Source organism: Pseudorasbora parva, chromosome 16 (genome assembly GCF_024679245.1).
Source record: "Pseudorasbora parva isolate DD20220531a chromosome 16, ASM2467924v1, whole genome shotgun sequence".
Taxonomy (NCBI): Eukaryota; Metazoa; Chordata; class Actinopteri; order Cypriniformes; family Gobionidae; genus Pseudorasbora; species Pseudorasbora parva.
Window position 1 is genome coordinate 25,454,095 of NC_090187.1, and position 24,730 is coordinate 25,478,824.

The 24,730-nt window shown below is 39.2% G+C and overlaps 3 protein-coding genes across 3 annotated transcripts; 2 read left to right on the plus strand and 1 right to left on the minus strand.

Moving 5' to 3' along the window:
- The first annotated feature begins 6,574 nt into the window (after positions 1–6,574).
- On the plus strand, positions 6,575–13,688 carry si:dkey-30c15.17 (cAMP-regulated D2 protein). The gene is made up of 8 exons (XM_067419631.1): positions 6,575–7,634; positions 8,879–9,080; positions 9,170–9,303; positions 9,382–9,509; positions 10,218–10,336; positions 12,259–12,399; positions 12,763–12,935; positions 13,039–13,688. The coding sequence occupies exons 1-8, from the start codon at positions 6,945–6,947 to the stop codon at positions 13,489–13,491; spliced, it is 2,040 nt and encodes a 679-aa protein (XP_067275732.1). The 5' UTR covers positions 6,575–6,944; the 3' UTR covers positions 13,492–13,688.
- Positions 13,689–15,162: 1,474 nt separating this feature from the next.
- On the minus strand, positions 15,163–18,596 carry bbs10 (Bardet-Biedl syndrome 10). The gene is made up of 3 exons (XM_067419632.1): positions 18,541–18,596; positions 17,939–18,108; positions 15,163–16,953 (listed from the first exon to the last, which is right to left on the minus strand). Exons 2-3 carry the CDS (start codon positions 18,106–18,108, stop codon positions 15,357–15,359), a joined length of 1,767 nt encoding a protein of 588 aa, XP_067275733.1. The 5' UTR covers positions 18,541–18,596; the 3' UTR covers positions 15,163–15,356.
- Positions 18,597–19,813: 1,217 nt separating this feature from the next.
- On the plus strand, positions 19,814–24,730 carry syt1b (synaptotagmin Ib). Its single transcript, XM_067419633.1, has 10 exons — positions 19,814–19,871; positions 19,993–20,040; positions 20,611–20,792; positions 20,967–21,130; positions 21,534–21,647; positions 21,814–21,981; positions 22,309–22,476; positions 23,683–23,800; positions 23,914–24,047; positions 24,148–24,730. Exons 3-10 carry the CDS (start codon positions 20,612–20,614, stop codon positions 24,349–24,351), a joined length of 1,251 nt encoding a protein of 416 aa, XP_067275734.1. The 5' UTR covers positions 19,814–19,871; positions 19,993–20,040; position 20,611; the 3' UTR covers positions 24,352–24,730.

Consider the following 24,730-nt stretch of genomic DNA (forward strand, 5'->3'; position numbering starts at 1 on the left):
CTGGTTGTCTTCTGTGATGTCATTTCTAGAGTGTGTTACAACCTCTCAGGATTATGAAGCGTGAATATGACTGACTGTGTGTAATAGTGCTGTAAAGATACACATCTGTATAGAGGCTGAGAGTTGTTGTTGTGTGTTTCACACACATATTACCAATGTAGTCACGACGCATTCTTGATGATTTTACAGTAACCATGGAAACGGGTGTACGTATAGCACACTGTAGGCCGTGAGTGAGAACAGCTATGAGTCACAAGTTACGAATTATGTTTTGAAGTAGTTTATTTTTCTCAGTAATCAATCAGCAGTGGTCTCTTAGTGAACGAGTAATGTGTCATTCTTTTTTTCTTTTTTTTTTTTGGATGTCCATACACCTAGGTTAATTACCTAAGGGTGTCAGAGGTGAAGAACATAAGAAATCTGTTAAGAATCTTATTTAAAATCAATGAGTAAAGTTCTTTAAAGAGTCATCATTTGTTTATACCTGAATGTTTTAAGTTATTTAAAAGCATAGTTCACCCAACAATGATTTACCTCACCCTCGTGTTGTTTCAAACCAGTATGAATTTATGTTTTCTGCTGAGCACAATAGAATATATTTTGAAGAATATGGGTCATCAAACATTTAGTGGTGCCCATTGACTTCCAAATAAATAAATAAAAATAATATGGAAGTCAATGGATCCTATCAACTGTTTGATTACTGACATTCTTTAAAATATCTTCTTTTGTGTTAAGCAGAAGAAAGAAACTAGCAGGTTTGGAACAACTTGAGAGTAAATGATGACAAAATTTTTATTTTTGGGTGCACTATCCTTAGAATGATGATCAAGGTGGTCAAGTTGGTGTACTCATCTAAAAATCAATACAATCTTTCTTTTACATAAGGAATATATGAGTGTACACATCTACATCATTATTTTAAAAAAACAAAGGAAACAAATACGTGTGTGTGTGTGTGCGTGCGTGCGTGCGTGCGTGCGTGTGTGTATTATTAAAGGGTTAGTTCACCCAAAAATGAAAATTCTGTCATTAATTACTCACCCTCATGTCGTTTGACACCCCTAAGACATCCGTTCAACTTCGGAACACAAATGAAGATATTTTTGTTGTAATCCGATGGCTCAGACAGGCCTTCATTGACACCAATGTCATTTCCTCTCTCAAGACCCATAAAAGGCACTAAAGACGTCGTTAAAAAGGCCATCTCACTACAGTGGCTCTACAATCATTTTATGAAAGGACGACAATAGTTTTCATGTGCAAAAAAAAAAAAAAACTGAAAACTAAATAACGACTTATATAGTGATGGGCCGATTTCAAAACAAAGCTTCAAACCGGGTATTGATTCGGATCACCGAAGTCAAGTGATTTCACCAGTTCCCATTCAGTCGGTTCACTCGGTACAACACATGACTATGGGATATCACGCTCTAGCGCCATCTGCTGAAGACACCTTTATTCACGCCTAAAAGGCCAATGACGCATGACGACGTGGGCAGGGTCACCTGCCCACAGCATATAAGTGCCGTTATGTGTCAGTTCCTTTGTTCTTCAGCTCTTCACCGTGCTGCTAGAACACCATCACGCCACATTTTCGCAAGGGAAGCCCACAGTGGTGATTCTTGTTGAAATTAAGGCTAAAGAGAAAGCTTTTTTAGCAACAAGTTTAGCTATGCTAACTAAAGGCTAATAAGTTTTCTCAAAACAAAATGTTCAAACTTAGGCCACATTCACAAGATAACCCTCAGTGGTTTTTCTTGTTGAAGGAAAAGGCATACAAGATCACCCCAATGTCGTTCCACACCCGTAAGACCTCTGTTCATCCTTAGAACACAGTTTAAGATATTTTTAGATTTAGTCCGAGACCTTTCTGTCCTTTGAATGTAAGTGTATGCCCACTTGCTGTCCACGTCCAGAAGGTAATGAAAACATCATCAAAGTAGTCCATATGTGACATCAGTTGGTTAGTTAGACTCTCTTGAAGCGTCGACAATACATTTTGGTCCAAAAATAACAAAAATTACGAATTTATTTAGCATTGTCGTTTATAAACAGATACCTCCCAGACAGGGAGATACTTGCTCTCTTCCTCTGTTGCAACTGACACGAATGCTCCTGATATGGGCCAGCGAGCATTGACCGTCTCTCCAGGCAGTGTATGTCCCAGGCCATATGAATATTGGAGCGGACCTACTATCCAGAGGGGGACCATGAGTCAGAGAGTGGCGCCTGCACCCTTGAATAGTGGCGCAGATCTGGGCTCGGTTAGGCAGAGCCGAGGTAGATCTTTTAGCGCCTGAGTAGAACACGCACTGTCCACTTCTCAATAGACAGCAGCGCCCCGCTGGGAGTTGATGCCCTGTCGCAAGTATGGCCCAACACTATACTGTACGTGTTTCCCCCAGTGGAACTGACAGCCCACTCTCGACAGAGTGGTTCAGGAGGGTCTGTCACTGATTTTGGTGGCCCCTCGCTGGTTGGCAAAGACAGGTACGCGAGTATCATGTCACTGCCGGTAGGGACATCATGGTGTCTTCCCCAACGCAGGGACCTGCTGTCCCAGGCAGGATGCAGATTCTGTACCCTTAATCAGAACTGTGGTCTCCAGGACCTACATGTTGAGAGAGGGAGAATCTGATTATAGCTACAAAACAGGGTGCTTGCATTCTGAAGCACACTATGTTATGTCAAAGTAGTGCATGTTTCAAGTTTGGTGCATGTAAAGATCTGTATCAGTGCCTGATTGAGGGAATACTGATTTCTTCTCCGAAGGAAATCACTCCCATTCCATACTGGAAGTTTATTGGGTGACTATTTCGGTTTTCACATGGGCATTAATGGTGCTGCGCTTAAGTGTGCATTTTTGATTCCTTTAAAAGGTTCAAGGCTTACTACATTCTTTCACTCCGTTTTGAGCACAGTCGAGACCGTGAGTTTTCAAAGTGTACCATTATATGTACTGTGGCTGCCGTCGCATCATCCAAGAGGCTGCTGTACACTGCTGAAAGAGGTGGTTGAAAAGACCTCTGACATAAGTGTATAGCACTTTGAGTGTATGGTAGTACATAGTGAACGTGCTACATAATTCATGTCACTCGCACATGTGCGGTTGTATGTGCACCACTTCTGATAATCATTACTGATGATAATTACATCACACAGACAGTTCATGGACTGTCGAGGAGCTCTCGCGTTCCATTCCATCTCGCACACAGTTGAGAGTGTGAGCTTTTCAAAGTATACTCTTTTGGCCATGAAGGCCCGGGTATAATTTATTTTCCACATCCAGACGTGTCTCACGCTCAATTGAATGAGCGTGGATGGCCAAGTTCTATACACGTGCAGTATAATTGTTGTGACTCTTCTGTCACTTCTGTTGTTTTTGCACATGCGTTGTTGTATGCACACTTTCCGTCCAGTCTCAAAAGTTGGGCTGCATGCTGATGGGATGTTTTCGGCTTAGGTACAGATCCATTCGGAATGTGTGCTTCTTTGTGCAAGTCACTCATACGGTGTGGTATGCGCACTGTAGACCCTCCTGTTGACAAGAATGACATCACGCGGATGGTGCGCAGATCGTGGACATACAAAGTATACCTGGAGGTAAGGTCTCCGTTTTTAGGCTCGTTACAAACTGTAATGGTGCCGTCATGACCTGATGGTAGGTCTGGGGGCTAGGTGTAAACCTCTGTTTGAGCCTTTAGAATCCTTGAATATAAGGATGCTGTCTTGTCATTGGTACTTGTATCAGTGAAGCACGTTTGGTGGCTCCCAAGCTGTGCTTGGTGGTTTTGCGCCCAAATGTGGCGTATAAGCCTAAAGGCATGTTGGTAGTACACTCACGTTCGAGTAGCCTGCCCTGTAAAAACTTGCTTTGTGCTTGTGCCATTTGCAAGTTGTACGCAAGGCTTTTTGCAAGGTTGGCGGGGCGTGAATATATGTCCCATAGTCATGTGTTGTACCGAGTGAACCGACTGAATGGGAATGTTAAGTTATGCATATAAATACTGTTCCCAGAAGGAGGGAAATGAGGTACAACACCTCTGGGCCCCGTGTAGTCGGGGCTTGGTGAAGAGCTGGACTGAACATAGGAACAGGGCTGGCAGTGGCTCAGTGGTCCATGTAGGTTGTCTACAAATCAGAAGGTTGATGGCTCGATCCCCGGTTCCACCTGACCAAGTGTTGAGGTGTCCATGAGCAAGACGCCTAACCCCAACTGCTCTCGACAAGTTGGATGGCATCTTATATGGCTAACATTGCTGTCGGTGAATGTGAGACAAAAATGTAAAGCGCTTTGGATGGCCAAAGGGTCTGTTAAAAGTGTTATATAAATGCAGTCTATTTACTATTTACCATACAACAGCATTTATATGCTGTGGGCAGGTGACACCGGCCACGTCGTCATGCGAAAACGGCCTTTTAGGCGTACATAAAGCAGATGAGCGCGATATCCCGTAGTCATATGTTGAACCTCGTTTCCCTTCTTCTGGAAACAGTAGTTATATGCATAACTCATTGATGGTTTCACATGCAATCCAAATCATGAATCGATACGCTGATTCATAATGGTTTGAAGCTTTGTTTTAAAATCGGCCCATCACTATATAAGTCGTTATTTAGGTTTTTTTTTGCGCACAAAAACTATCCTCGTTGCTTCATAAAATTATTAAAATTATATAAATATAACATTAATGACAGAATTTTCATTTTGGGTGAACTAACCCTTGAAGGCTATGTGATTATGTTGTATATAATCATTTAATGCATGGCTAGCCATGGATTATCCTGCTTATACCTTGGTTATTTGCCAAGTTAAAAACAAGTTAAAGCTGTAACTGATGTTTACAATGTAATTTTTATCAGATGGGTTAAAATGACGGTTGTTTCCGCTTTAAATAGAGCCATTAAAATGTTTTTATATGAACAAATTATCACATTTATTTAAATTCATTATAAAAAGAGAGAGAGAACTGAAAGAGAAAGATCAGAGAGAGAGAGAGAGAGAGAGAGATGCGTGCCCTCGTTGGCCTATAGGCTACATGTTCGCTAAATACTTAAAGGTTTTGTTCACCCAAAAATGAAATTTATGTCATTAAAGGGGGGGGTGAAATGCTGTTTCATGCATACTGAGCTTTTTACACTGTTAAAGACTTGGATTCCCATCCTAAACATAGACAAAGTTTTAAAAAACTAATATTGGGTGTTTGATGGAGTATTTCTGTGTTAAAAATACTCCTTCCGGTTTCTCACAAGTTTTCGGGGAGTTTTTTTTCGAGTATGGCTCGGCTCGACGTTAATAGAGCGGAAGGTCCTTGTATGGGCCGTATGGGCTCGCTCGCATTCGCGCGTGCGTGACTAGAGCGAGAGAGGAAATGCACGCCCGTAAACACTCGCTCAGCTGCAGATCCACTCGTCCGTGAACACTTATGTCGCGTGCCGCGCTCCACTTTATTCCTATGGGTGACATCAAGCGACTTCAACGCTTCAGCACAGCATTCCCGGAAGGATTTGAACGGAGAAATGACGGGAAGCTTCACAACATCGCTTCAGTCGCGTCGCAAAGTGGATCTCCACCGTTCACTGCTGTCAGGACTTCACCAAATCATACCAAAGAAGTGTGTTTTTGACGGAGCGGTCCCAGCGATAATGGTTCGGTCCTGCTTTGGAAGCAGCCGGTGAGTAAAACTGCTTTAAATGTCTATGCTGTTTGGCTATCGTCACGTGAGTAAACATCAGTAAACGACACGATCGCGTGCTTCGTCATTCAAATGGGCTAACAGTCCGTTGTTCTATGTATAACGTTACACTAGTCTGACGAGCAAAACCGTTTTGCTTGCTACTGCTAAGGTTTAGTCGCATACAATAGTCCATAAACCGAATCATGTCCTCATAAACTGTGAGTAAACACACACAAATGTTGACAGGCCACTAAATACAGTACATACCACAGAGACGGACGTCCTGCTGTTGCTGTTTCTCCTGTTCAATTTATTTCAGCCTCCGAATGTGATTCTGGATCATATATCTATTTAGCTGAGATGGATAGCCATGGGTTTCTCCAATCTCCACGCTTGAGGACGTCACCGCTTTTGCGTCGTCATTCTTTAGCTCCGCCCACACGATATGCCTCCAGGCGCTCGGTTTTTTCCGGAAAGACTCGGCACAGGTCATATTTCTTTTATAAATATAATAAAACTAAAGACTTTTCGGAGATATGAAGGATGCAATACAACTCTATAGGTAGGCTACTCAAGATTGACATGAGATTGACTGAAACTGAGACTGTGTGAGGTTGTGTTTCACCCCCCCTCTAATGATTATTAAATGGATTTATTAAAATGATTTATGAATGACAGGCAACACTGACAGTGACAAGGTACTCTTTATTTTATTTTTATTTTTTTTAAACAGTTTGAAATTTCGTTTTTGGTTACTTATGTTTATAGTGGCGGATTAATTTCGAACTGTAATCAAACTGACTTTTACTGCACACCTTCCAGCCAATCAGAATCGAGTATTTAAACAGACCATGGTATAAAAATATACAAAACAAAAGTTTACAGCTGTGCATTTGCCGTATCCTGACCTCTCACTGCCTGTAATCTGATTTGCTTCACAAAAGCGCTCTTGTGTGTGAGAGAGACTGAAAGAAATGTTTGTGAAATTTTAACTCATTGATGTCACGTGAAAATCAACAGGCGTGCAAGACAGAGTCCGATTCCTCTAACTTACATGCAACTCCTGGATTTAAGATATGACAGTTACAGACGGCAAAACCTGGGAATCTACAGCATAAAACTTTCTGCAAGCATCTTTGTGGATCTGGGCAGCTGAGATTTATCTGTTGAAGTGAGTGGAACTAAACGAACTATAATTTACTGAGTAAACTAACTATATCTTGATAGGCTCTCGGAATCTTCATCTGGTCTTGAAAGGCCATCATGATGTTTTATGGTACATTGATTGTGGTTATGCTAATTTCACGTATGGCAATTGTCAGAGGAAAACAAGAAAGTGAAACTCAACAAAAAGGCTTTTCTGTGCACACAACTGGGACTCGGACCATGATGTTTAACATACCAAACACTGAACAAAAGGAAATACATGAGAGCTTGGATGATATTTTTCTAGATGAGTCTTTAAACTTGCTCAAGAGCATAACATTTTATGATAATGCTGATGATTTTTCAAGAAACACCGTGGCTGAATCAAGTGACATGCATTCAGCAGCTGATTCCATAACAACCAGTACTGCATGTAATGAAATGAACTGTGATGATGATAATATTGTACACAAGGAACCTGAGATAGATATTACTGAGGACTTGAAAAAAGTGGGATGTGATGGTGAATGCATAATTAATTCACTGGATCATACCTCTGATGGCCCTGATGACACGGCTAGTGAAGATCCAGTGGTCATCACACATCTTGGGCGAGTTCGAGGCCGTACTTTGGACAAAGCTTACGTGTTTTATGGCATTCCGTATGCTGACCCTCCTGTGGGAGATAAACGCTGGACTCCTCCTTCACCTGTGTCACCTTGGTCGTACACGTATGATGCCACATTTCCCCGTCCCGCGTGCATGCAGGTGTGTGCTGGAGAGTTCTCTAGGATGTGTCCTCCAAAGGTATGCAACATTCTAATCATGACACATCTTAAAACCATCCACCTATTAAAAATGAAATACAGTAAATTATAATAATTATGCAATTATAGTATGCATCACATACATATTTTCAATGCCATGAAGGAATGCATGGTGCACCCACAAAATATTCAGTGGTAAAGGTGATCATGTTTAAGGTTAAAGTTTTTTTTTTTAATGATTGAACTTAATTATGTCATTCATTCTGCACTGTTTGTGCAATATGGACATATAGGGACCCGAATATAAGCTCTAATGACTTGCGCCTGTTAACATCCATCTAGCAGTACCCTAGCAACCATATTGCAAAATGCTAAGAAACACTCAGAGCTTGTCAGCAATAGCATAGCAACTAGCCTACCTAGAAATCACACTACAACATGCTAAGAAACACTCAGAACACTTTAGCAACCACATAGCAAACCCTGACAATAATCCATTAATGCCCTGGATACCACACTGCAACATGCTAAAACCAGTCAAAAAAACTTTAGCAACCGCATTGCTATGCCCTAGCAACAATCTAGCAATGCCCTAGCAACCATATTCCAACATGCAAAAATCAGCCAAAACACTTAAGCAACCACATAGCAACACCCTGGCAACAATTTTTCAATGCCCTAGCAACCAAATTCCAACATGCTAAGAAACACTCAGAACACTTTAGCAACCACATAGCAAAAAAAAAAAACCTGTAAACAATCTAAAAATGCTTTAGCAATCACACTTCAGCCTGCTAAAAACAATCAAAAAACTTTTTACTACTGATTAGAAACCACACTTGAACATGCTAAAAACTCTCCGAACATTTTATCAAACACGCATCCTGACAACAATCTAGCAATGAGCTAGCAATCACATTCCAACATGCTAAAACTCAGAACACATAGCAATGCCCTGAGAACAATCTAGCAATGCCCTAGCAACCACAATACAACATGCTAAAAACAATTAGAACACTTTAGCAACCACACTGCAACACCCTGACAACAATCTAGCAATGCCCTAGCAACCACATTTTCAAATTCGAAGAAACACTCAGAACACTTTCGCAACAACATAACACCCTGACAACAATCTAGCAATGCCTTCGCAACCACATCCCAAAATTCTAAGAAACACACTTTAGCAACCACATAATAACACACATTAATGGGTGTGTGTATCAATCTAAGAAATGATTCTTACTGCTGGTGTGAATGTGAATCTGCATTTACTGTACACAGGTTAGCGAGGACTGCCTATATCTAAATGTGTTTGTACCTGTGACCGTCAACCTGTCGTTGCCGATAGTAACAGCCCTACCAGTGATGGTGTGGATTCATGGCGGTGACTTTATTGCTGGTTCTGCCTCTAAACCTCTGTACGATGGCCGCTTCATCAGTAATTATAGCAACACAGTGGTTGTAAACATGGAATATCGTCTTGGTTAGTGAAAAAGCATTTCAATTTCCATATTGTTGTATGTGCTGACATCTGAATGAGCAAGTTTGTAAGATGTTGTGGTCAATGTTTAGGTGCATTTGGCTTCTTAGTCACAGGCAAAGATCCCGACAGCTCTGCTGTGGGGAATTATGGGATTCTAGACCAGCAGGCAGCATTGCGCTGGGTCCAAGAAAACATTGCTGCTTTTGGAGGAAACCCAAATAAGGTATCAGAGCGCATGGGGGAGGATGAATGACGACAGTGTGAACATCTAATTACTGTATATATATTCGCATGTGTGTAGGTTACACTGTTTGGCGAGAGTGCTGGAGCCCAATCAGTGTGTCTTCATCTGATGATGGAGAGCAGTGAGTCTTTGTTTAGACATGCAGCCATACAGAGTTTACCATTCTCTTTACCACTGAAAACCAGGTAAAGCACACATAAAACACTCTTAACCTCTTTCCCAAAACTTTGTCAGCTGCCTGGAGCCAATGAATTTGACAATTAAATGTTGGGTTATAATACAGTTCTTTCATCAATGAATAACTACACAGAAACAAATGAGTAACACAATATCAACACTCTAGTAACTAGTATTAACTACCAAGAAACTCTGTTTAATGAATTATTAAATAATAGCACTTAGGGGTTGTGTCAGTTCTGCTGTACTTTTTACTAGGTTTTGGAACAGTGAACTTGAGGGCCAGCTCCATAGTCTTACAAGTTAGTCATCACATTTGTTTCTTTAAACTTGTTCATGCCAAAAAGTAAGACTGATTGCCCCTTGACTAACTGCTAGTTGGTCATACTAGTAGGCCTACTTAAGACAATATTGGCTATGTGTATGCAACTGGACCCTGATTTCACTAAGTCCAACCAACCAAACAGATTTGAGAGGACAAGTTTACAGTTTAGGCTGGCAACAAGGGTTAGCTGCTTCTATGCCAGCATTATTCACCTATCATTTCCCTCTGATTTTAGGGATAAGTTGTCGGTTGTTGGAAATTTTGTTCCGGGATCAATAAAATATGTTGTTCCAGGAACATGTCTTACTTGGCAAAATCACTGTTTTGCAACAGAGCCATAGCCTCCTGAAATGATACAGAAATGATGATAATAATGTTGTTTATGTTGTAGATGGGATGCTGTGAAATTGGGCTGGGATTTTGCTAAACAAACTAATTGCTCAGCATTTGATCTTCCCTGCCTGCGCTCTCTCAGTTCACATGTTGTACTCAACGCCCAGGTTAAATCAGGTATACGTACTTACATCAGTGTTGTTAAATAAAACGATTAAAAATCCATTTCATTCATTGAAATAAAATTGAAATAATTTAAAATATAAAATATTAGAAATGTTGCCTTGGTTAAAGAAGGGTTAACTAATACTAAAACCATTTGAAAAAAAAAAAATACTTAAAATAAATTTTAAATGTAATATTATAATGTTTAAAATATGAAAACTTCTTTAATTTTAGCTAATAGTTTCCATAATTTGATCCATGATGGTTGAACTCTGTGTTGTTAGTTTGGAACATATTATCGGTAGTCAGATTCCTGGATTAAGCCAGGTTCCTGGATAAAGTGATCCACTGAAGTGGGGAAGTGAACCCGAGGTTAACCCGAAGGTCAAGGACCAAATTAAAGGAACTGTATGTAAGAAATGTATTTCAATTAATCATAAAATGTAACTAGACATTAAAGGGGTACTTCAGCGCTGGGAAGATGAATCTGTATTTAAACTGGGTAATTAATGTAGTAGAAATGTGAAATTATTTTTGAATTTGGTTCTTTCTAGACTGAGAAAAGACAGAAAATTTATTTTTGTCTCCTGGGCATGAAAGATTACAATTCCCAGAATGCTTTGCTGCCCTGTGAGGCCACTCCCAAAGCCACCGCTACTGAATCACTTTTACTTTCCCACCACCATGTTCATCTTCATAAAATCAGTTCAGTTAGAGAACAGACACTACAATTAAAAACTGAAAGTGTCTGTTCAATATATTGCGATTTAGCCGCTGAGGAAGTGTCAGCACAAACGCAGCAGGAGTCAGATTACAAGCATCGTGATGAGCTGAATGAGCTCTTGTGATGAGAGCTGAGGTAAACGCGTCCACGCTCGCGGCAGTAGTCAGCTCTGCTGACTGTAGTCTTTGCCGTCTGGCCTAACATTTTACCGATGATGCAAATCGACGATATTTGCGTCACCGGATTAATTTTTCCAGAAATAAAATGCATAAATCTCTCTTCTCAGGGGGATATGAGAGGCGGGAGCGCGATCATTCGAATATACTCCAGGGTTTCTACTGATAGAAAGCCATATGCTAATCGCTGAAGTAACCCTTTAAGAAATCATGTTAATTTCAAATACTTATATCACTGACAAAAGTAGTCCGGCGAAGGATATTGTCATTTAAAGGTTGTTGTTGCAGCCCTCAACTGATGTTGATGTTGACATGTTGTATTCTGAAGCTCCACCCTCCACCTATCGACCAATCACAAAGTCAGTAGTGTTTCAGCATCTGGGTTGCTAGCTCTGCTCTAGTTACCACAGATTCAGCTACAAACGTTCCTGCAGCTTATCTGGCAACCTCGAGTCAGGGGGGAGGGGGAGAGAGGATACACAAGTGATTCTTACATACACTTCCTTTAAACAAGAGCACCCCTTGAGTGCAGCCTAGAGCTCCCCTGTCCAATTTCAGGTGAAATTTTTGACCTTTCTGGAGACGTCTAGATTGTAATATAGGTGTGACTAGCTAATTCAAAATATTATTAAATATTAGTATAATATTGAAATAACACTGACTCATACAGGTTAAATACAGACACAAAATTATGGGGGTTGTATCACCCTGATTGGGTTTATTTTATTTATCCCTCTACAGCTATTTGACAAATAAATAAATAAATACATGTTTATGTTAATTTATGCTGAAATTATTTATCATGTGAACAAAAGCATATAGTGTGATTTTTTTTTTTTTCTGGGTTGACATTCAAATTAACAATTTAGTGAGCATTATATAAAAATGTAATGCATAGTATCCAGATTGGTCAATTAGAATCATGAATTCCAGGGAGCCATGTAATAAATGCATACATCAGACAAAAATATAAGACATCAGACATATACAAACACTGAAATAATTCAATTACAATCTAATTTTGTCTTTTGAAGGTTCTAAGATCATCAACCCCTTCCATTTCCTCGAGGTATTTGAGACATGGGGGCCATTCATTGATGGAGAGCTTATCCAGGAACAGCCAATTACAGCCTTCCAAACAGGCAACTGGCAGAGTTACAAGCCTGTTATACTAGGTTTCTGATACTTTCTACATAAACTCTAACAACATCATCAGCATATTCTAGTTTGAATACAAGTTAAGCTGTGACACATAGATCTTTATTAATTTAGAACACTCTAAAAAATGCTGGGTTAAAAATGGACAAACTCAGAAATTGGGTTGTTTGAAAGGGTCCATTCACTGGGTTCAAACAACCCAATTTCTGAGTTTGTCCATTTTCAACCCAACTTGGGTTGTTTTTAACCCAGCATTTTTTAGAGTGACTATAACTGCTATGGGACAAATATAACCAAAGCTAACCTTGAATTTAACCCGGGATATTTTATGAGATTTGCATTTTTTACCTTTGTGTGTTTTTGTCTGGTCTGCACTGTAGGTACAACCTCTGAGGAGGGCTTGACCTTTGTGTACGGCGTTTTCAACCAGTCCGTGTCAGTGCTGGAATGTGTGCTGTATACTGTCGCCATTTTTAAGCAACATGCGTTCAGAATTCTGCACAAATACATTCCTTTCTACCGAAACCAGGACAGACGAGTAATGCTTTCACAAGTAAGACTTCAGCATTCTACATAGATAAACAACTGCAAGAGGAACAGCATAAGACAGAGATTAGACATTATGAGTTCTTATAATTTCGGGGCTTTTTTTGCAGATTGTGACAGATTATGTGTTTCTGTGTCCGGCTCGATGGTCTGCTCGTTCTGGAGTAAGTGTTGGCGGATCTGTTTGGTTGTATGTATTTGACCACGCTCCATCTGATCCCAACATATGGGCTGGGCTTCCATTCTGCTACAATCATACCTGCCATGGGGCGGAGCTTCCCTTTCTGTTTGACTCCGCCCCCAGCACTAACTTCACACTTACACCTCAAGAGAGCCTTCTGGCCAATCGAATGGCGTGCTACTGGGGAGCGTTTGCCCACACGGGAGACCCAAATTCTCGAAGTGAACAGACGAGTTTCTGCAGAAAGCAGAGGCTTGCTGTTTGGCCACGGTACACGGCTTCAGAGGGCTGGCCCATCCTGAACCTGACTTTACAGTCACACCCACAACACGGGGACAGGGATCATTTCTGTGACTTCTGGGACCGGCTGGACATCTATTGAGACATCTAAGACACACAACATCATGGCTCTGACCACATCTGTCTAATATATAAATCAATTTTGACAAACTTTTGCATCTACTCGTACATATAATCAGTGACAGGACCAGTAGGTTAACAAGATATTATTTTTAAAGTACAGTATTGTTCAAAATAATAGCAGTGAAATGTGACTAACCAGAATAATCAAGGTTTTTAGTATATTTTTTATTGCTACGTGGCAAACAAGTTACCAGTAGGTTCAGTAGATTGTCAGAAAACAAACAAGACCCAGCATTCATGATATGCACGCTCTTAAGGCTGCGCAATTGGGCAATGAGTTGAAAGGGGTGTGTTCAAAAAAATAGCAGTGTCTACCTTTGACTGTACAAACTCAAAACTATTTTGTACAAACATTTTTTTTTTCTGGGATTTAGCAATCCTGTGAATCACTAAACTAATATTTAGTTGTATGACCACAGTTTTTTAAAATTACTTGACATCTGTGTGGCATGGAGTCAACCAACTTGTGGCACCTCTCAGCTGTTATTCCACTCCATGATTCTTTAACAACATTCCACAATTCATTCACATTTCTTGGTTTTGCTTCAGAAACAGCATTTTTGATATCACCCCACAAGTTCTCAATTGGATTAAGGTCTGGAGATTGGGCTGGCCACTCCATAACATTAATTTTGTTGGTTTGGAACCAAGACTTTGCCCGTTTACTAGTGTGTTTTGGGTCATTGTCTTGTTGAAACAACCATTTCAAGGGCATGTCCTCTTCAGCATAGGGCAACATGACCTCTTCAAGTATTTTAACATATGCAAACTGATCCATGATCCCTGGTATGCGATAAATAGGCCCAACACCATAGTAGGAGAAACATGCCCATATCATGATGCTCTCACCTCCATGCTTCACTGTCTTCACTGTGTACTGTGGCTTGAATTCAGAGTTTGGGGGTCGTCTCACAAACTGCCTGTGGCCCTTGGACCCAAAAAGAACAATTTTACTCTCATCAGTCCACAAAATGTTCCTCCATTTCTCTTTAGGCCAGTTGATGTGTTCTTTGGCAAATTGTAACCTCTTCTGCACATGCCTTTTTTTTAACAGAGGGACTTTGCGGGGGATTCTTGAAAATAGATTAGCTTCACACAGACGTCTTCTAACTGTCACAGTACTTACAGGTAACTCCAGACTGTCTTTGATCATCCTGGAGGTGATCATTGGCTGAGCCTTTGCCATTCTGGTTATTCTTCTATCCATTTTGATGGTTGTCTTCCGTTTTCTTCCACGTCTCTCTGGTTTTGCTCTCCATTTTAAGGCATTGGAGATCATTTTAGCTGAACAGCCTATCATTTTTTGCACCTCTTTATAGGTTTTCCCCTCTCTAATCAACTTTTTAATCAAAGTACGCTGTTCTTCTGAACAATGTCTTGAACGACCCATTTTCCTCAGCTTTCAAATGCATGTTCAACAAGTGTTGGCTTCATCCTTAAATAGGGGCCACCTGATTCACACCTGTTTCTTCACAAAATTGATGACCTCAGTGATTGAATGCCACACTGCTATGTTTTTGAACACACCCCTTTCAACTAATTCAACTAATTGCCCAATTGCACAGCCTTAAGAGCGTGCATATCATGAATGCTGGGTCTCATTTGTTTTGAGAATCTACTGAACCTACTGGTAACTTGTTTGCTACGTAGCAATAAAAAAATAAACGAAAAACCTTGATTATTCTGGTTAGTCACATTGTACTGCTATTATTTTGAACAAGACTGTATGTAATGCAAGAATGACTTAAGCATCCATTACTTTTTTGGGGCCACTACGTTTAAACAGCAGTGTATAGAAATTACACATATTATAGGCTTGGAGGTTCAGTACGGCTTATGCAACTGTTCTTTGAGTGGCTTTTGAGAGCTCAGGGTTGCTTCCTCCTCTTCCTCATCATCGTCAGAGTGTGTTTGTGCGCCGGTGCGTAATGGAGAGCGGGTGTGTAAAATAGCCCCTACGCTTAAGAGTCTGTGCAAACACTGCAACACAGAAACAACAAGCTGCTGTTTACCACTGACCGACTCTAGACACGGTGGCTCACTAAATCCGAGCCCAAACTTTAAGTCCGGCAGTTCTGACCCTTGCAGTTTGGCGCGGTCCGATTGCTTAAGATCGCTTAAGAAAGATGTCTGGATATTCAAGAAGCATCTTTGATTGTGAGAGTATAAAGCTCTAGGCACACACAACAAAGCCTCTGCCAGCAGTCTACAGCACTCTGGGTCACCACAGTTACGTTCGTTCAGGAGGAAATCATGTAGCAAGAACTCAAACATGCCACCAACAGGAAGCACTCCACCTGCGCGCATAATTCCACCCCACAGGTCTTGAGTTGAAAGCGTGCTTTGTGATTGGTCCAAAGAAGGACTCTTTGATTGGTCGGCAGCCAGAACAGAGCTTTGAAACTGTTTATTAAAGCTGTCATGTATCCGAGACAGATGCTGCAGCATTGCAAACACACCTTGGCTCACACACACAGTCTGGTCAAGCAATCCTGGTGCTGGTGCACAAAGAACAAGTGTGTGTGTATGTGAAAACGTTCCCAGACAGGCATAGCGATGCCCACCAAGTAGCACACTTCTACAGTACTTTAGCTTCACAAGGTGTTGAAGAGGTGGATGAGAGAGTGTTTCTGCTGCACTAATGTTGGAAAGGAAGTCCAGCTGGGCAGAGTCGACAAACTCAAGTAGAGCGATGTGATTCAGTCGAGCCCACTGCACCACACTTTCTGGCTGCTTCACGGATGAGAGCAGAACATGCACCTGTAAGTCTAATAAAATCAATAACTTTTGCTTCATGATGCTCTCTGTACGGTGCAGCCAGTCTTGCTGAATGGATACGGATATGTTGTCAACAAAAGAAGGCCCAAAACTCTCATATAAAATGAGTGCTTTTACTGGTCCTTGCAGTTCAGTCCACACCGACCAATCACGAGTCACAACCAAGCCTTCGATCACCTCTGAGGCGCCAACAGGAAGTCCTGTCACTGGCGTATGCAGTAAAGAGAAGTGCGAATGTATGAATGAGATTGTTTCAATTATGTCTTGATCTTGACAGACTTTGTGGTAGAACTCACACAGGACTCGTTTCAGTATATCAGCCTGGCCAATCGCCACTCTTCCAGAAATATACCCGCCAATCAACAAATCAAGGATGCAACCCTCCAGTTTGTAACTATGGTGACTACAGTATAATGAGACATATGGGGTAATTTTGTGTATTATGGCATCATCCAACTCTTTCCGGCTGACAGCAAGAAGGCGATTAGCAAGATTTTGAAGGCCAGGCCCAGTCCAAGATCCTTTGCGGTGCATATGAGCAGAGTTCTGAATTCCTCGTAAAAGTGCGGCCAGCAGGAGAATAAATGACTTTGTGCCGTCTCCAGTAGCTTTAGCATGTGCACACATGCAGTCCAACACCATCCTAAAGAACAATGACAACAAAAATATACTAAATAAATCTACATCATCGTCATATTATAATTCATAATAAAAATAAACCGTCAGAATGTCAGAATTGTTCGTTTCCCTCTAGGTTGATTTAGAGGCCTAATGGTTAGAGAGTCAGACCGGTAACCTGAAGGTTTCAGTTTTGATTCTCAACGCCAGCAGGAAATGACACTGAGGTCCCCTTGTGTGTGTCCATGGTTTGCAGTGTGTGTGTTTACTACTCACTAGTCCTAATGTGTATGCAGTGCACTAATTTGGATGGATTAAATGCAGAGGACAAATTACGTATGGTGTATGGTTTACCATAATTGGCCTTCACATGACACTTTCATTTGCCCTAAAACCCTACATTTAATAATATTTTATTACTTCTAATTTATCTAATTCTATTTATCTCTAGAAGACAGACAGAACGATAGATAGATAGATAGATAGATAGATAGATAGATAGATAGATAGATAGATAGATAGATAGATTTTTAAATACTTTTAATAAGTAGGGATTCATTAAAATAATCAAATGACAGTAAAATCTATTATTGTTAATCTATTTAATTAATCCATCTAAATCTGTTCTTTTGAACCTTCTATTCATCAAATAATCCTGGAAAAAAATGTATCATGATTTTTTCAAAAATTTAACAGCACAACTGTTTTCAGCATTGATAATAATAAGAAATGTTTCTTGAGCAGCAAAGCATCATATTAGAATGATTTCTGAAGGGTCATGAGACTCTGAAGACTGGAGTAATGATGCTGAAAATTCAGCTTTGCCACCACAGGAATGCTTTACATTTAAAAATACATTAAAATTGAAAATAAAAAAGGTATGTAAAAAAAAACCTGTAACGTTATTGCTCATAACGGTTAGATTGCAATATGACCCATCAAACAAAAGCATACCCCACTCAGTTATAAGCAATACATTTTAATTGTTTTACTTTTAAAAGAGAGTATACCTGGCCACCGGGTGCTCCAGCTGTAGGGCGCAGAGAACTCGTTGTCCATGCCTGGTGATGAGTGTTTCTCCTGTGTCTCGAGTCAACAGCACACTTCCACCGTCTGGACCGAGACAGCGCCGGACGACACACTCCAGCGCTCCGAGCACAGACACACACTCCTCGAGCATCTGCACGCGACACAACAAAAACATCGGTGACACTAACGAAGAAAATGCATCTAAGTAAAATCATCAAGCACCTCACAGCAACATAGACTAATATATACGGAAAGACACAAATGATAAATCATATTTCTAATGAACAAGCAAACTTGACAGCATTTATCTTTAAACAGTAGCACATTTGTAAAACAGACAGATGCACAAGGCGCCAACGAGTTCAGTGATATATCTATAACACAACTGAATATACAGAAGAAACAGAAAAACAAGAAGCCAATCTACTGAAACAAAACAAACCCAAAACTTCATGTCGTGATCGAATCTTAAAACTTAAACCGAATAAAAAAATAAGAGAAGATTAATATCAATTTAAGTGTCAGGAAATTTACAAAAACGATCACTTTAACCTGTTTAAAATGATCTTAAAATGATAAAAACCTTCTAATCTGATGAGCATCCTTAAGCTTCATGCAGTATCCAGGCGACGCTCTTCTTCTACCATGTGTTATTTTTGTCATTCCAGCATAGTTGGAATATACTGACACCTATCGGACAGACAGCTGTAATACAAGATTAATGCTATTTGAAATTAATAAAAGTAAACATTTTAAATATATTGCATCATGCTTCCTTTCGCATATAAATGATTTGATATGTTCCTTACAAACTGGCACATTTCATATTTTCAGTAAAAAAAAAAAAAACTGTTATACCAGAATCTGTTAAATAAACATTTAAATTTTGAAAGCCTACTGCTAGAACTGTAATGAATATAATAATAACCAGTGGATTTTACTACCATTAAAATATGATTATTTAAACACACAAAGAGGTAATGAGTAAATGATTGTACTTCAATGATATGCTCTTTATCAAACCATTTCTATGCAAAAGGGAAAATATGATATATTTTTGGAAGCTTTTAGCCAAGGAGAAGAAGAAAAAAAAAAAAAGTTAATTGTGACTTGTGAGGAAGTTGGTTCCTCGCCATTGGTAATTGTGAGGAATTCCTCACAGTTTGTTACAGTCTTTAAAATAAAGGTACTTATTGTTCCTTGGATAACCTTTAACCACTGCACAAAAGTTCTTTACATAAAATAATAATAATAATAATAATAATAATAATAATAATAATAATAATAATAATAATAATATGTGTGTATGTATTTATGTATGTATATATTTAATTGTAAATTATTATATTTTATGTAAATAAGAATGTTACACTTAAATGTTCTTTGGGGAACCTGAATGGATCAATGAACAATGAATCCATACAATTCTGATGGAAAAAAATGTGAAGTGTGATTCATAAACTCGGAATTGCGAGACAAAAGCTCAGAATTTCATGTTTATATCTCGCAATTCGAAAACTACAGTGATAAAAATCAACAAGTGAGTTAAAGTCTGACTCGAGAGATAAAAAGTCACAAACAATTACCTGTTTTTATTCTGTGGCAGAAACAAGCTGAATTCCATCTGGCTATACTTCCTCAAAATATAGTATACAAATATTTTCTTATTATGCTACTGCAATTAAAACATTTACAGGTCTATTTGGAGTGTGACTGACAGACTGTTGGAAATTATGACATTTAGAAATGAGGAAATATTGCTTTATGTGACCCATAAATTTTACATCGTTTCTACATCCACGGTTATAACCTTTGTCATAATGTTGTACATATGGTTCCACCCACTGCTGGACAGCTTGCCAATCGGATGCTTCTTACAGTCGGTCTCTCGCTCTCATTTTCTCTCTTGTAGAGGTCAGTCAATCATCTTAATATTTTCTTTCTTTTAAAAAAGTGTCTCTAAGACGCACAAAACATCTCTCCTTCATTATCTTTTTTTTTCAGTCTTTAATTTTCTGTCCTTGCTCTAAACTAGTTCAGATAAACTGCCAGTCCGAGTGCACTTCTCAAACCAGAGCAGCAGGTAAGTGTTGTTCCTCCTTAAATTTTGTGTGCGATTATACGATCCTTAGATTACATTTAATAGTGAACTTTTATGTACGTTATAGAACATGTTGTGTCCCAGGTTCTGCATGTATTTTTGCATAAACTATATGATGCTTTGAATAAATTCTTCTATAAATGAATGCCTCTGAGGTTTGCAAATATTAGAGGGATTTGTTGGTATATTGTGTAGTGCATATGCATGTTTATTATTATTTGTCCTGCATATTCAGGTATAAGTTTGACTCAGCAGTGCATCTAGGAGTATCAGTGTCACTGGCTTTCTGTGTCTCATTTCACTGTAAATAGAGAGAAAATCAATACATTCCTACTCAGCATTTCTCAAAATAATCCAAGGTTAAGGAGCATAATGTCACCTGCTGTGTGCGCTGAATGTGAACCTGTCTTTGACTTTACACCTTATAATGATCTTCTGATTCATCAGCATTACGATCACTATGCAAATGCCAAAGGTCATAAGGGAATTAAAAACTTTATAAAGTCGCATGCAACTCTTCAGATAATGCAACTCTCTGTTGCTTGGATTTAGAATGCATGAGGGCAATGTTCTACTGGCTGGTCCTTCCTTATCTCCAGCATCTCCAGCACAGAATGTATCAAAGGGACCTGGACCTACGAGTTCTCCACCTACTGCTGTTCAGCCTACAACTGCAGAGAGTTTGGCCCATAGCATCAGAAGCAAGTTTCTGAATGAGCTTCATAAAGTCCCATGTGAGTACACACACAGGCTTTCTCTCTCTCACAAACATAATAAACACTCACTCAGCTCTGTATTTATTGTAATCTCTCTCTCTCTCTCTCTCTCTCTCTCTCTCTCTCTCTCTCTCTCTCTCTCTCTCTCTCTCTCTCTCTGTGTGTGTGTGTGTGTGTGTGTGTGTGTTTCAGTACCATCTTGGGCTGTGGTGGCCTTAGGCTTCCTCATAGTGCTCATCACATTCAGCTGCTGCCTGTGTTTCTGCAGAAAGATGATATTTAAGAAGAAAAAAGATAAGGGTGGGAAAGAAAAAAATGAAAAGAACACCATCAATATGTCAAGCGTGAGAGAAGAGGTATTATTAAACAAACTGTTATATATGAGAGGGAATCTTCTAAAATATTTCTATTTCACATAATTAATGACTTTCGAACATTCTATATATCAAAGAATTAAAAGAATATTTACACAAAATATTAAGCAGCATAAACTGTTTTTAACATTAATAATAATAATAATAATAATAATAATAATAATAATAATAAATGTTTCTTGAGCACCAAAATCAGCATAGGCTTTCTGAAGGATCATGTGACACTGGAGTAATGATGTTGAAAATTCAGCTTTGCAGGAATAAGTTGCATAAAATATATTCAAATAGAAATTGTAATATATATTACTCTTTTTAGAGTATTTTCTAATTAAAATAAGTAAATGTGTGTGTGTTAATGATGGCATTTGAATGATTGTATTTATAGGCTGTCCATCACGGCATTGATTCTGACCCCAAAGAAGAGGATTCGGAGTCTAAAGAGACTAAAAAATTGGGAAAGCTTCTCTATACCCTTGACTACAACTTCACTGACAGTGCGGTATGAATACAAATCAATGACCACCGTTAATTCATTCATCAATACCCATATTAATGAGAGAAACTTGCTTAGGCATTGGACTTTTAATGTTGGAGCCGAGAAGTTTATTTTTAAATGAAAATTGAATAGTTTGTAAAAAATATGACTTTCTTTATTTCTTGTTCAGTTAATTGTGGGTGTGATTCAGGCAAAAGGTCTTGCTGCTATGGATATGAGTGGCACTTCGGATCCATATGTGAAAGTCTACCTCCTCCCTGACAAGAAGAAAAAGTTTGAGACAAAAGTTCACCGAAAAACACTCGATCCGACTTTTAACGAGCACTTCACTTTTAAGGTAACTCTAAATATCCACTTACTCTTTGATAGCAAGAATGTTAGCGGTCACAGCATAAAAATTAACAATTACAAATGTGTTTTGTGGACAATAGCACAAAAGAGCGATGTTGGGGTCTATATATGTATTGTGTAATGATCAGTGTTGTGTTGTAATTTGTTTATGTTTGTTCATACCAGTTCATGCCTGCTATTGTTGACTGAAGGGTGCCACAGATGCAAAATGATTTTCCGAAAGGACCATAACCTTAAACTTGCTTACTTATTACTATATTGCATTTAATTTCATTAATATCAGATATTTATGAGACCCTGACATTGTCTGCAGGTTCCATATGCAGAGCTTGGTGGAAAGACGCTGGTCATGACAGTGTATGACTTTGACCGTTTCTCCAAACATGATGCTATTGGGGACGTGAAGGTGCAGATGAGTAAGGTTGACTTTAGTCATCTTACAGAGGAGTGGAGAGATCTGCAGAAAGCTGAAAAAGAGGAGGTACGAGTTTGATTTGGTTATGATCCACTCTGCGCTATCGTTTCTCTGGATCAGAGCAGATTGTGTGCAAACTGCGGCGCTTCACACAAAACCAGACTTCATTCGCCCCAATAGAAAGCATACTTCCACTGAATCGTTTCCCATCCCCTGTGTAGTGGACTATGTGCCATTCACCATATAGAAAATGGCAAATCATTACTTCAGCATTTATTTTTGGGGGCGGGATACTGTAGATTCTAGAGAGCATTTGATTGGACAGAAAATCACTGATACATATTGGCAGAAGTGAGAAACTAACTTTTGTTCATGTTTATATCTTTTAAATGCAAATTGTCATTGTTTTGGAGCACACTGGTTTAAAGAAAACAGTAAGAATAACATACTGTATTCATTGGCTACTAAAAATGAATCAAACCACTCTTCTCAGAGTATTAGGAAATAAAAAATGGTAATCAAAACAACCTCTAATACATGACAAGATCTGACAAAGAAAATAACAAAACACAGGGCAATAAATACACAGGCACAAAGCTGCGGGCGCTAGCTTTTACGGATCCTCCTCACTCTTTCCAATGAATGGTGTGGGGGATCCGCACTGATGTAACATCCACTCCACACACTTTTAGAAGTGCAACTTGACCCGTTGATTCAGAGCTGCTCAGAAAAACATGCAGAGGCTGATAATGCACGCAAAGAATCACCATAGAAATTGGCAAATCAAAAACCATGGTGTGACAATGGAAGCATGAACACAGGAAAATTAACTGGAAACTGTACAAAACTAAACTCAGAAACTCAAAACACAAACACAGATCAAACGTGACAGTTGTAGACAATGTATGCTTTTTGTGACCTTTTTCTTTCTCTATGCTTTTTTGGCACAGTAAAATAAAACCTGTAGCTGTAGTTTACCTTATTTTGCAAAATTATTTAGTCAGGTATATAAAAGATACTGTAACCAAGTTCAGTGTTTTGTTCTTCCCTCATATAAAATAATAAAATAATAATTCTCATATTTTTTGTTGAAGCCAATATCCCCTCTCGACATCACTTATAAAATGTAATGACGTTGGCAAGGTTACTAAAATTGCTTATAGACTTTTGCATATATTTTATATATATTTTTGATTCTTTGTTGAATTATGCAGAAATGTGTATTTCAGGATGAGTGAAATAATAACTGACTGTTTGTTGTTGACTCAACAGCATGAGCGGTTAGGTGATATTTGCCTGTCTCTGCGCTATGTACCTACAGCTGGAAAGCTGACGGTTGTCGTTCTGGAGGCCAAAAACCTCAAAAAAATGGATGTGGGTGGTCTCTCAGGTGGGTGAAAAAGTGCCCAATTATATACTGACACATTATATAAAGATCACAGGTCTGAAATATCTTTCCACCTAGTTCACTGATTCAGATATTATATTATTTCTGTTCTACAGACCCATATGTAAAAATCCACCTGACGCAGAATGGCAAAAGACTGAAGAAAAAGAAAACCACAATTAAGAAAAACACACTGAACCCATATTACAACGAATCATTTAGTTTTGAAGTTCCATCTGAGCAGATTCAGGTGGAGTTCTGTTCATCTTTAAATGATTTTAAATGTCTGTGTGTGAGTCTTGTGAAACAACACATTGATGGTTTTTGACTAGTCTTCTGTCTCCTTATAGAAAATACAGGTTGTGGTGACTGTGTTGGACTACGACAAAATTGGTAAGAATGATGCCATTGGAAAGGTTTTCCTTGGACTGAATAGCTCTGGAACGGAGCAGCGCCATTGGTCAGATATGTTAGCCAATCCAAGACGACCCATCGCCCAATGGCACGCCCTTAAATCTGAAGAGGATGTGGAAGCTGAATTAACAAAGAAGTGAAGCTGTCTGTACGTGTGAGCATTTGCACCTTCAAATATTCAGCAGTTTGCTTTTATTTGTGTGTATGTATGCATGTATGTGTTTGTGGGCAGAGGTTGTATTAATGTATTAAAGATGTAAAAACTGTATTAAAGAAAACATGAAACCGCATTAACAATGTAGCTTCTGTTTCTGTTTGAAACAGCAAATAATGTAGACCAAGGGCCGTATTCACGGAACATTTTATCTTAGCACTAAGAGTAAATAGCAGTAAAATTTCTTAGGTAAGAGTTTTCTCTTAAAACCTATTTACAAAGCTGCTGAGACTAACTTTTACTAAGGAATAGAGAGAAGTCTTAGCCCCCGTCCACACAGAGACGTGTTTAGCAGTATACGTAAA